Here is a 13,916-nt window from a genome sequence, read left to right as displayed (position 1 = left end):
CCAAATCATTGCTAAACTTTTTTTTTTTTTTTTTTGTGATTCTTTTAATTCAGCCTAAAAATCCATATGGATGCCAAGAAGAACAGTTCATTCGTTCATTTTCATCATTACAGATGTGTTCTTCTATTAACGACTTTGTGCTGACACTTGTGTTTAGGTAACTGTAGCACAAGCCAGATCAGACCTAATTCAGTTCATATCAGGACTGACAAGAAAAAAAAGAGGGGGGGGGAATACGTCAGAATAATTTTTCAACCAAGTCATTTCTCTTACATGCATAACAAAGTCTTTCTCAAATGGTAGTGCTGCACAAGGGCTGAGATGGGAACGAACATGAACTGTTTGCATTTTAGTAGTATTACAGATTTACGCTGGATTGAAACAATTCAAAAAAGTGTGATCAAGAATTGGAATCTGCTGTAATAGTTTGCTTTGGATCTGGTTGCTGATGAGAGCCTGCCTTGTAATGGATGGACGTTCTCACCACATGAAATTTTGGTTGGCTGCTTTATGTTCTTTCATCCTTTGCTTTCCATTGGAAGATTTTGTGGAGCATCCCATGCGAGTTCAGAAAAGCAGTGTGTTTTCAGAGCCCTCCTATGTTCAGTTTCTTTTTTTTTCTTTTTTTCAAGATTAACAGCTGTTATCTATTATTGGACAAATGCCCATTTAAATCTTGTAATTACAGACAGTAAATGAATAGTTCTTCTTTGAAGACTTCGACCAAAAAGTCTGGTTTTGCTATCTTTTTCCTTGCTATTTCTGAAATTTAACTAAGCTAGTTATGATGTTTCTTTTTGTTAGCACGCTAGAAGAACTGTGTAATCTTACATGATATTTTAATAACATTTTTTCTAATCACATTGACAAAGCAAGCTCTTTTGGTGCTGTGCATTTAAAACAGACCAAACAGTGGTGAGCATAGATTTTGGACAGAAATGCAAGGTTCTCCTGTTCAAAAGTAATGCATATGGAATATGTCCAAACTGGGTTTTATTCCCCATTAATCACAGTATTGAGCTGTCCTTTTTTTGTTACTTTGTTCTGCATTCTGCAGATGTACAGAAACTTAAGCATAGATTATTTTCTAAATAATTGTGAATATACTGGAAAAGTGGGGGGGAAGATGGGTGATATCTATTGTATTGTGCAGCTCTTTGGCCTTTATAATACCTGCATCCCTAAATACGTTGTAAGAGCTCATGAAAATTAGAATTTTTTTTTTTTCATGAGCTTACAGCTACTTTTTCTTGAGCACACTGAACAGAAGATTCCTTGTACAAATGGATTAGTGACATTTACATCTAAACGCCTAGAGCATGCTAATAAACCTGTACAATTTTTGTAACCTAACCGCAAGAAAAACTGTGGCTAAATGAGTGAAGATGCTGTGGGTTTCAGCTACTTGTTAAACAGTTTTTGAAAACTCACTCCGCAGCAACTTATAAAAGCTAATTGTTCATTAACCATTTTGGAACAGTTTTAGACTTGCATCTTTCTAAATACAAGTGAATTCATTAATGCATGTTTTTAATTGTTAAATGATGACTTAAGATAACTCTTTTATTGAGAACATTATAGTGTCTCTCTTGCACAAACAAGCTGTATTGCTGTTTTCTTAATTGGGTGCTATCACTTGCAGCATTAGTGGATGAGGATGCTAGACCAGGCTCACTTCTAGCCAGATTCCAATGTGGAGGAACAAAAAAGTGCAGAACATGCACAACAGCTGCCATGCACATTGATGAGTGATTCTGCTGCCGATCACTTAATTCAGCTTTTTTAGTTTTGCCTCTCTGCCTCCTGTTCTTGTGCATGCTTGCTGCACTTTCTGAATTGCATGTGGGTTGTCACGTGTTGTGTATTGTGGAGGATTAGGTACGTAACATGGCACAGATTCTCTGAGCATCTAAATATGGGCAAGTCAAATTATGTGTGCTTTTGGGATGTTTAGCGGGATTTGTCTGAAATGTAGCAGTTTCTGAAGCTGTGTTTTCCATGGAAGGTGTGTGTTGGGTAAATCCTTTAGTCTTCCCTGTTATTTTTGTGATTCATGTGTTCGGTGTAGCAATATTTTTATAATCACGACTAGGCTTTATATTTAAGGGTGGCAACCTGTAATTTTTCTTCTGGTTTCCTGTCAGAGTTTAAACAAACTGCTCTTGTCTCCTGAGATCATTCTTTGACTGTTCAAGTCACATGGAAGTGTTGACTGCTGTTCCGTGTCTGGAACAGCTTGTGACTGTTTACTGGAAAAAGCACCAGCTACATTGTAAAAATGTGCAGTGTAATCTCTCTGAATAGCTCTGTTGTTGACACTTGTATAGAAAAATCACCTACTGAACTACAACTGCAGTAAGGTTTCATTGTATAAAACCGGCTTGGTACTACTTCTGTTTAGCAACTTTACTGAAGTTGTGTTAAGTTTGGAAGGCTTACACCTTCTTCTATTTCTCTCTGTAGACATCCAAATGAGGGATGAAGGTCGGGTCAATATAAAATTCCACACCTACTGTTTACAAATTCAGTCTGAGGCTTTTGAAAACTGCATCTCCTTTGCATTTGCATGGCAAACTTTCTCATGCTTCAATTGCAAATATGTTTAAATCCTTCAGCTGAAATCTCTGTGCATACTCTCTGTCTTGCCCTGTTATAATACTCACCTTCAAACTGACAGCTCTGTTAGGGATGTAAAATTCTGCAAAGCAGAAGATCCAAGTGAGGCCAAAAAATCTATAATGTATTTGTGTTGGAAGAAATGCAAATAAATAAAGTTGCACTAAGACAGTATTCGTATTAGCACGTTGTAGTGTAGCTACACAATTATGAGGAACAGAGGAAAGAAATAAAAAGGACTGGCTTTATGAAAGAGAACAATGCGCCAGGCATATTTTAAACTGTAGTTTATCCTAATGGAATGATTTTGCATGAGAACAGTAACGGGTCTCTTATTTCCCTACTGTTTTATAGCATCAGAGATGCAAAGTACAGAAATAGTTTGGTAATAGTAATTTGCTTTTAGCAAGAGTGCACAGTAGTAAAAAAATATTCCACTTCTTAACAGATAAGGGGATGTTATATGGAAAACACCTGTCTCTGACACTTCCATTTTATGGTATATTTGGCTGTCCGTGTCTTTTTATTAGAAATGCAGTGATGTACCAGTGTACTTGAGAGAGGCAAGACTATAAACTACTTAGGTTTGGAAGAACTGACTTGTGGAGGGAGGACGTTTGGCAGGCAGAATGTGACTGAGAACTCAGCATTGAATAGTTGAAGATTAACACCGACTGTGAGAAGGAATTGCTTAAATACACAGTTTGTGCTTTTGCAGTTATCGAGGCAAGTAGTTTATTAGGAAGAACACTGGACATCAAGAGGCTTCAGGCCAGACTATGCTAAAAGTATTGAAATATTTTCATTTCAATGTTTAACAGGAGTAGGCCCTGTCCTTTTCATGTACCCTATTAATGAGACATTGTTTTCAATTGCTGTGCACTTGGCTGAACTTTAACTATTTGTACTGAAGCTGCTGGAATCTTTTTTTTTTTTTTCTTTTTCCTAAAATTCAAAGGCTTATTTAATCATAGTTTAGTAATATTTGAGAAAAACAGTTTTAAGCTCCAGCATGTCTGCTTATCCCTGTAGTACCTTCCCAACTCTTCCCACTTCTGTTATAGTTATATGTACCTAATAACTATCGGTCAGTGAAAGTCATCCCCTTACACCTGCTAGCTCTGAAAGGACCCCGCAACCCTCCAGAGCTCAAGGCCACAGTTAATCCAATCGATTTTTGTGTTTGTTTATGACAGCTGAACTAAGAGGAGGAACTCTGCTGCTGGTTTTGGTGACTTGCAGGCTAATAATGCCCCATCATGTTAGGGGCAAGCGAGCTAACGCAGCAGCTTGGCTAAGTAGCTTAGGGTGAGGAGCATGCACAGAGACCAGAACTCGAGAGTAGCGAAATGTGCATTTCCAGAGTCAGGTGCTCCAGTGTTTGGAATGCTAAGGAGAGGTCTCTGAATATATGGTTCCTTGGGGGCAATAACCTCCTCTGTATCAGTAGAGCAAAGGTAGATGAATTTAAAGCTATATACTTACTTGTTGGGGGTACAGATAACCAAGTACTGCCGTTAGTAATAGTTGCTCAAAGAACAGACCGTTTTCTTGCAAAGTATAGGACATAGAGATGACATTTTGGAGACTAGGTATGGCCTGCAAATTAGTCTTTAGCAAACTTTAGTCCTTAGTCTTTGTTTAAGAAACAAACAAAAAAGCCAACAGCTAAAATAAAATTACACTTTTCTTGAACACGCTTCCACTACCACACTATTTACAGCAGCAGAAGGAAGTGGTTATGTGATGACAGAAGTGATAGCCCTATATAGGAGTAAATTAAACGACTGTTTTCTTCATGGAGAATGAAATTACCATTTAGCTTCCAGAAACCTCTGTTGTGAGACTAAAAAGCAGCCCTAAATACAGGGATTTACCTTTTTATTTCCTTTGCTTTTTATTTAGATAGTCCTTATTTACATCTGCCTGTATGCTTTTTTATTTCAAAGTTTATCTCAGATAACTTAATGGCTTTTTAATTACCTAGCCCTTCTGTTCTGCAAACTGATGTGGTTGGCTTGGCCTCCTTCATCAGATGGTCACAGTAGAAGCTGTGTAGGAACTTGTGAAATTCTGCAAGGAGTGTGTAACGTGTTTGTCTTCCAGTTTTGCTTTTCTGGAATCACCTGAACATCAGTTTAGAAATGCAAAGCTAATTGTACGCTAATCTTCTGAATTCACAAAGTTCATAATGGTCTCTAAAAGCACTTAACTACAGCTAGCTAATTTCAGTTTTTAAATTAAATGCTATCCGGAGTACATTAACATATGCCTTTGGTTTGAACTACACTGTCCTTTAAACAATGAATTTTTAATAGTGAACTGCAGATTTTAATCTCTGGGTATAGAAAAGGAGTTGTTCTCTATTGAGAATGCCTATTTTGGAAAGGTAGTTTTTTTTTTTTTTTTTTTTTATCGTTTTCTTCCTCTCTCTGGAATGGTGTTAATTAAACACAGGGATTACCTGGAAGCTGCATATAAACTGAAATGGGATAAAGAGGGGGTTCTTGGTACCACAGACTTAAAATTGGTGTAGTTTTGAGATTTATATAGGCTATTCTTTTCCCCCTCCCCTTTTTCTGTTTTAGGTGAAATTGTGGTAAATGAAGTCAATTTTGTGAGAAAATGCATTGCAACAGATACGAGTCAATATGACCTGTGGGGCAAATTGGTTTGCACTAACTTCAAGATTTCCTTTATTACAGATGACCCAATGCCACTACAGGTTTGTTACTGCTCACATTACTACATTGTGCCAACAGATGATAGAATGTTTGTATTCTCATTAAATCCTTCTTATCTCAAACTGATATAGCTCTGACACCTTCTAAAACAAAGAAAGCTGAATGATGAGGTTAAACTGTCTTATTCTCAATGTGTTGTTATTCTATCCCTTCACTGAGAATATGAGAATAGAGTGAGTTTGGGGTGGAAGTACAGCCAGTTCCCGTTACCTCTGATTATGCAGGCTTTATTGGGAAGTTCATGGGAAAAGGTGAAGCAGGAATTATATAAAAACGTGCTCCTCCTTAAGGAGGAGAATTGCAAGTGTTCCTTTTCTTACACAAGTGTCAAATCAGCAAAGCCTTTAATGTGTCCAAGTTTCTCTGGCATAACTGAGAGAGGACAAAGTAACTGTGAAATGAGCTTTCATCATAGATGAGGTGACAACAAAAGGGAAGGAAGAAATCAAGCCTTTGTCAAAGCAGAACATCTGAAATTAAAAGCCTTAATCAGATTTCTTTGAACAGCACAGCCCATGGTACTGTTTGGAAATCAGAATTGTGAGCTTTGTTATTTTCACTAGTACAGTTGTTTCTGCCTTCATTTTGGGCTTTTCAAAGAAATACTCTTACGTAGGCAAGCTCTGAAAGTAGATAGATACTTTTTCAATATCAATTAATATACTTGACAAAAGCTACTTCAAAAAATGAAATCTTCATGACAAGAACTATTCTTTGTCATGAAGGAGTTGTCAAAACTTATTTATCAAATTTGGCTAAATATCTTTGCCTTTGTTCTAATAAGCCAAAGTAGAAGATCTTGAAAGCTTGTTCCTCTGAAAGCAATGTGTCAATGGCTATTGATTTAAGTGCATGTTAAGTACATGTAGGGTTGTTATTGTTCAGTTGTATTTTCCTTCTCAAATCTTTACTGACTGAAATTGAGATTGTTACTGATTTTGTTTTATCTGAAAGTGGTGAGTGACCACATGCAGCATACTATAATCAAGATGGATTCAGAGCACTCAGTTGTCTGGACAACTGAGTGCTCTGAATCCATCAAGTCTGTACTAGCATTGAGGAATAATTACTGATTTTGTTACTGATCAGTTACTGATTTTATTTTATCTGAAAGTGGTGAGTGACCACATGCAGCATACTATAACCAAGATGGATTCAGAGCACTCAGTTGTCTGGACAACTGAGTGCTCTGAATCCAACAAGTCTGTACTAGCATTGAGGAATAATTCTTCATATTTAATCTGTTTAATTCTGTTTGATAGTATGAAAAGAAAGCTTTGGGTTTGTCCTCATGAAAGTCAAGTTCATATTTTTTTCTTTCTTATGATTACAGTAACGGAGTTAATAGCGGATGACTACAGTAATAGTTTATATTTACATATATAAATTTACGCTTCAGCTCGTTGAATATCTACCAGCAATTTTTTAGGCTAGTAAATTCAATGCAAAAGTGAAACTTTTTTTTTGCATATTCCACAAGGGTTTGCAGACTTCTGGTGTGCTTTCACCAACACAAGAAAGCATGGTTTCAGTACTTCTAATTGCCTGTGAATAGGGAAGGGTGGTACATGTCAGAAAAGTCTAGGCATGCCTGATTTTTATCATTGTTTCTTCAAAGATGTGCTGTGTATCATCTGGTTGAGAACTGCAATTAATAGCTATGAGTTCATGTGTTTCAGAAATTCCATTATAAAAACCTCCTTCTTGGTGAACATGATGTCCCACTAACATGCATTGAGCAGATTGTCACAGGTATGTCAAAAACCGTTAATCAGGATGACAGACATTAAACTTATTGATTTAAAGCTATTAACTGCTTGTTAGGTTGTGCAGAATTGTTGACACTCAGGCGGGTCTTTAGCTGGGTCTTTGTATTGGTTTTAAATGTAATCGCAGTACTGAATCAGCAGGGGTTCCAGGATAGACACCTGTTAGAGCAATACACGTTTTGTTAGCAACCTGTCTTCCAAACATCTAAATCTCTTCCATTTAAATAACTGGACTGCAAAAAATGCATCACTTACACAATTTACACATAGCTGGGATATCCCACAACACAGATAGATGCTTGGGTTTTCGATTTTGTCTAACCCTTAGGCAGGTTAGTAGCCAATGGTCCTCCAAACCTACAGATGGTAATGCACCATTAATCTGAAGAAGTAACTAAGCATAATTTGAAGAACCTGTTTTTGATTTGTTGCATACTCTAGGCTAACTAGTTTGCTAAAGATAATGTTCTTTGTCTTTTAGCTAAAGAATTTCATTTAGATAATAAGTTTTCAAATCTTGATTACAGTAAGAGCTGTTAAATACTTGGCTTTCTAATTGCACTTAATTTACACTTAATGTAAATCATTACTTACCTATAAGTTTTCAGTACCTAAAGTCATCCAGTAATCCGTTTCCACTCTGGAAGTTGGTTTTAATTGCAGTGAAAAGATTAATATGTGTCTGAGGAAGAACACTAAGAAGAAATGTGGTCTGTTTGTTCTTTTTTTTTTTTTTTTTTTTTTTTTTTTTTTTTTTTTTAAGAAGAGATTCTATTGACCTGTTACATGGTCTTGCCCACATTTATTGCCCTTTTTCAAAATTACCAGGTAGCTGTGACAAAACAGTGCAAATCTGTAGATGACAGTTTTGTGTGGAGAGAGATTTATAACCATGGTGTTGCAGTCTTCTCATTTAACATCTCTTACAAACTCCCATATAATAAATTCCCCTAAGTAAGGGGGAAAAGCTAATCAACGTTGAATGATTGTTCTATTAATTCTGTCTTCTCTCATGTGCCATGTGTTGTTCTTGAATGGGAGGGCTTCAGAGGTTGCACTCGTTTCAGAATAAAAGCCAATGGATTCTAGGTTATTCTTTACTGCATGTTTCCCTAGATTAAACATTCAAATAGCCTGAATGTTTGCAGTTTCATGGGAAGAATGTTAGAAGTTATCTAGGACCCCTTTCTGTTTAGCTTTTCTGTTAAAGTTTGAAGCTCTGTAGAGCAAGATGGCAGTGTTTCCTGCCACATACCTGAGGAAATTAGTCTTTGTTCTTCTATTATTCTATTGTTCTTCTGCAGTCTTACACTAGTTTTAGTGAAGCATAAGCTTTTACTGACAAGAACTGAGAGAGTTTTCACCAAAACTGCAGAGGAGGTTGTTTGATGGTTGTCACATTCAAGGTGAATAGCTGAAGGTGTATTGATTTTATATAAACAAACAAACATACACACGGGCCAGGTAGGAGCTGTTTCTTTCAGTTGTGCTCCTTGCCCTTTGAGTTTGTGGTCCAGATCTTAACCCAGCAGTTTAGAAAGTGCAAGATCCAGCTGAAGGCATAAGGAGCATGAAAGGTGCTAGAGGTGTTTCTGAAAAGAACTGTTAGTCCATCTGAAATGCCTGAAGAAACTGCAGTATAGAAAAAGTAAGCTATAGATAACACTGTTTAGTATTTATAGTGGTTGTTGGCTCCTTGTCTAGCCATAAACTCTCCACCCTTTTCCCAGGAGATGAAAGAGCTTAATGCATAAATGTTTAATTTCCATCCTGTCCTAAAACGTTTGTCTTCTGTTTCATGGAAGTACTTTAGCTTAACCCAGAAGATGCCATAGCTGGCTGGTTGCAGGTAATTCATCATTCAGCAGCTATGTGCCCCAATTTTCCCATTTACCACACACAAAATCTCTGTGGCTTTTCTGGTGTTTAGTTTTACAAAATTTAATTTTCTCCATTTGAAAAGGGGTTGCGCAGGCCAAGAGACACAGCCTGTCTATGCAGGCCTAGGCCACCTGGCAATTTACTATACTTACATTTTTGGGTTTTAAGTAAGAAATGCAGTTAGTCTTAACTTGAATGCTTATTTATACATCCAAGTGACAAAACAAACCAAAAAACTGAGCATTTCTGCCAGTTACTGTACATCAGAAGGGCATTGCAGCGTATATGATGATCTGTCTGGGAGCACAAATTACTCTTTGAAATACTGAATGTTAATTACTTGTTTATGAAGTTGTCATTGATGCATATAAATAATCCAGACGCATGGGAAACAGTAATTCAGCCACTTGTTTGAAAGGAGACTGATCAACAGGAGGACCTATACGAGCTCTTACTTAAACTGAATAGTTGAATCATATGATTAAATGAGAAACTGCTTATAGCAACACCACCGTATCTGTGTTTGAGCCAGTCTTGTGTTGTATACTTACAAAGCACGGTCCAATAACTGTCTTTTCTTTACAGTGAATGACACCAAGAGGAAACAGAAGGTTCTTGGTCCCAACCAAAAACTTAAATTTAATCCAACTGAATTAATCATTTATTGCAAAGACTTCCGTATTGTCAGATTTCGTTTCGATGAAGCAGGTCCTGAAAGTGCAAAAAAGGTATTATATATTTTCATGAAGTCTTTCCTTGTAGTCGTTACATGTAGCAACAGGTATGCTAATAATATTTTGTGTTTTAATAGTGGTGGAGGGGATGGATTTGAAAATTAATTGCATTATATTGCAGCAGAGCATCTAGATTTTAGAGTGAAAATTAGTAGATTTTTAAAAAAATCTAAGATGACATGTTAACTCTTTTCATGTTAGATAAACCTACATTTCTTGTAATATGTTATATTTTTTAAAATTACTAACTTAAGATTTTTTTTTTAAATACTGGAATCAAAATACTATGCAACAGCTGTATAACAGCGTTTATATTTCAATATGGAAATTGTTTGACACGTTTTCAGCAAGCAGTAACCTTAGTTTAGCCATAGGTAAAGTGTACTATCTTATGTATACTTCTGATAGACATTGCACAGCAAGTTCTTTGATAACCTTTTGAAACAACCGATTTGTCTAATTACATAAAAAATGTGCTTTCTCCATGTTGTCTTAGCGTTGCATGCCTTTTGAGGAGTTACCTCTTTCTGTACACTACTAGAAATTTCATTCCTTCCCCAATTTTAACACTAGTTGCCATAAGTTCCAACAAAGTCTTACAATGTTGTTTAACCTGGTAAAATTCCGGTAAGTTTCTGCTGATCAGAGGTGGTTAGGCTACATAAAACTAGCTGGCCAGCCTCCTGGCTCTGGAATGTTGTTTGAGTTAGATGTCCTCTGACCTCCATGGCACCACACTGTGGCCAAGCACGACACAGCAGTCTTTTTGTAAGGAGTGACCCAATTTGCTTACAGAGGTTGAGTTCCCCTCTCAGTAGGATCAAATTTGAGCTTAACCGTGTAAATCCTAAGCACCATCTGCCCAGACATAAGTCTGTTTGCAGTTATCAACTGCATGATGCCCAATTTATCACTTCTTCACCTTCTGCTCTCTTACAGAGATCCAGAAGCAGAAACCCAGTTATGAAGCCCACTGTTCTTTCCTTGTTATTTTCTGCATTCCTTCTTTCCTGCCTGCTGGCTTTGTTTGTAACCTTTCAAGTTTGGCAATCTTTCAGCTGTCAATTCCCCTTTTACAGCTTCTCTGAAGTCACCCTGGAGCAGTCTATCTGCAATATCTTTATAGCAACTGTTTCTAATTGGTTGTCAGAGCTAAGAAGAGTGATTAGCCTGTAGGAGGGAGGAAGAGTGCAAACTCAGCATCTCATTAACAGTTCTTGTGCTGTACTTCCTCATGCAAGAGCAAAAAGTGAAACCTTTTTATAAAGATGCTTGCTTTATGCATTCGTAATTACATGGGCTAATGTGATAACTGATAGGAAGAAGAGTTCCAGAGATCCAGAAGGTTCTGAATCTGCATAGTTACAAGATGGCAATGGTGGTGACCAAAAGCATAATTCCCCTTTACGAATATCAGAAGGTGGTCACAAGGAATAGAAGAAGACTTGTATAATTTTTACTATCAGTTGTATGGCTAGTGCCACAGTTTTGATGTGTCCAGTAGGTTACTGCATCTTTGTTTGGGTGTATGGGAAGCATGCTGTTACTGAGGGGAGATAGTTACCATAAACTAGTGTTTCTGTAACAACATTATTCTGTTAACATTAAAATACAGTTACCTAAAGCCGTGAGGTCCTTGGATTGGTTTCTCTGTCAGGATTTTGCTTGTATTATTTTGGTGAACACAAGTAGAATGGTCTTATGTAGCATATTTATTGGAATTGGTTTGTTCTTTCTGGCATAGAAAGGGATTTCTAGCACCACACTCTTGAAAGATTATCTCATTCTGTTCCTGACCTTCAAGTAGTATATATTAGCAAGGTTAAATAAAATAAATAAAAAGATTATGCTCATTTTGGAGCTAGGTATGAAAACCTCCTGAGTGGAAGAAAAAGGAACTGGATAGAATTATGCTTAAACATTATATAAAGGTTTTTCTAGGGTGTTCATTGTTGAGAAACTGCAGAGCTCAGCATTTCTGTTGTAATCAAAGAGTTGTGCAGGTTGTAATTTAACTATAATAATGTCCAAAGTAGTTCTGACTCTCAAGGTTTTCAAATAAGAGTCTTCTTCACTTATTAGCTTTAAAATTAAGGGAAAGTGAAGTTAACAGTTAATATTACAATCTGTGTTCAGTAAAGCAAGAGACCTGCATGTTAGTCCTTTATGAATCAGAAATAGCTTCCTTAGTCAAACCTCGCATAAATACTGTCAGGTGTACAAATCAGAACAGGGAGATTTCTCTCTACCTAGATGTAATCCTGGTAATACAAGGGAGTATCGTTCTATAAATGAAACACACTTGGGTCAAAGTGAAATATCTACCTGCTACAATACACACTTCAACCTATGGGAGTATTTGTGCATCTAACTTAATCAGTATGAGAGGCTAGCAAGTGTTCTGTTTAGAGACATAGGTAAAAAATAAAAAGGAAAAAAAAAAAACCAGAACATTATTATTTTTAAAATGAGCTTTAACTATGTGGAAGAATCACAAGGAGAACAAAGATACTAACTTCACATGATTAAGTAATTTCTTTCGAGCACAGTTGCTTGAATGTAATGGAAATACTCATCAGTATTCAGTTACATAAGTTGGTGTTGGCAAAGAGAACATAATCGGTTTCTAAGGAAGTAACTGGGTTTGCAGAACAGGGCAAAAGGGAGAATAACCCCTGCTAATTAGGCTGCTTTACTAGAACAGAGAGTATTCCCATTTTGGTAGTAAGTGAAACTATGAATCCAAGTTTAAAAGCAGTCAGACTTCAGACATGGACTCTCTATTGTATTTGATTACATAAATATATACGTGATATCTGGGTAATATCGGTAGAATGTTCACTTTTTTTTTTTTCCACGTTAAAGCAGAAATGAAGTGGAAAAACACATCAGATTTTGAGGTGAATTAATTTTTTTGGGGGTAAGCTATGAAGATGCTTAAAAATCAGTTCTATAGAAACATACCTTCAACATTAGCTGCAGACTATACATGCTAAAAAACACTCTCCCAACATTAATCAGTCAAGTAAATATTTCCTCTCTTGTTTTTAATGGATATTTGGGAAACAGGAGTTAAGGAATAATAATGGGGATGGAAACTCGCATTCCTCATCATTTAGCAGTTGGATTCCATTTTGTCTCAAAAATAAAGCTGTAGAGCCTCCAAAGGAAGGAAAGCCAGATGGGTGTGGGAGGAAGTGGAGGATGGGGAAGCACGGGTAAGCAAGTTGGGGAAGTCTTAAGTTAGACAATATGAAAGAAGCAGCATTTCACCTTCCTTAAAGGAAAAGGAATTACTTTTGTTCCAAAAAGCACAACAAACAGGTCAAACTGAAATATCCTGCTGACTTCTAGCCACTGTAATACTTGACGTTAAACTAAGAAATTAAAATGTATGAATAGATGAAGCTTTAGATCTTAGGACTGTTAAGTGATGGAAAGTGTGCTGCCTTACTAGGCAAATGAGTCTTGGCCGTGTACCAGAATGGCACACACCCTATAATCTCCTGTTTCCTAAATATATCTCCATTTTTGCAGTCCCTTTCTCTTCTAGAACTCCCTCAACTTTTTTCCTTCAGAGAACTTTTTAAAATGGGTATGAGATCTGTTTCAGAAACACATGCTTAATCAAAACACAAGGAAAATTATCTCAAATCTTGTTTCCCGTGCAATCAATTCTAGTCTTCTAACACGTCATAACACTTGGGATGGAGTGGAATGTTTTTTTCCTAATTGTTACAAGGAATAAGATAAAACTGAGAGTTTTGAACAAATGATCCTGACCCTTTCTAATGTCTTCTTTATTATTCCACAAAACTTCTATATTACCTTGTTCTGGTTGTTTGTATTGATCTCAGAGTGTAATATCTCAATACTTTCTCATGCATTCCCAGTGCCTTATATTTTTATGGCCTTTGGAGAGGGATAAAGAAAGCTATTTTATTTTTCACAAGTAAGCTCATCTGATGGTATTTAAAAAGCCTCTAATAATAATTCTCCTAGCTAGTAGCTAGCAAAATGTTCATGATGGCTAGGGCTGAAAGTCTTGTTATCTGAAAGCTTATTCTTCCAAGAAGACTTGCTGCTACCTGGGAAGATTAAAAACTCTGTCCACGGGACTTGATCTAGTCCTGGTTGCATAAATTCAGAACAGAAATTGCAGTAGTGGGGAA

General features: G+C 36.7%; 1 protein-coding gene across 1 annotated transcript in view; it reads left to right on the top strand.

The window, feature by feature from the left end:
- MTMR10 (myotubularin related protein 10) overlaps positions 1–13,916 on the top strand; it is a 37,842-nt gene that overhangs the window by 7,504 nt on the left and 16,422 nt on the right. The window contains exons 3-5 of the mRNA XM_032195241.1: positions 5,205–5,341; positions 7,040–7,112; positions 9,596–9,738. Of these exons, the coding sequence (XP_032051132.1) occupies positions 5,205–5,341; positions 7,040–7,112; positions 9,596–9,738 (353 nt within the window). The remainder of the gene's footprint in view (positions 1–5,204; positions 5,342–7,039; positions 7,113–9,595; positions 9,739–13,916) is intronic.

This window comes from Aythya fuligula, chromosome 11 (genome assembly GCF_009819795.1).
Source record: "Aythya fuligula isolate bAytFul2 chromosome 11, bAytFul2.pri, whole genome shotgun sequence".
Taxonomy (NCBI): Eukaryota; Metazoa; Chordata; class Aves; order Anseriformes; family Anatidae; genus Aythya; species Aythya fuligula.
The sequence above is the reverse complement of the archived record's forward strand: the minus strand, read 5'-3'. Positions and strand labels throughout refer to the sequence as shown.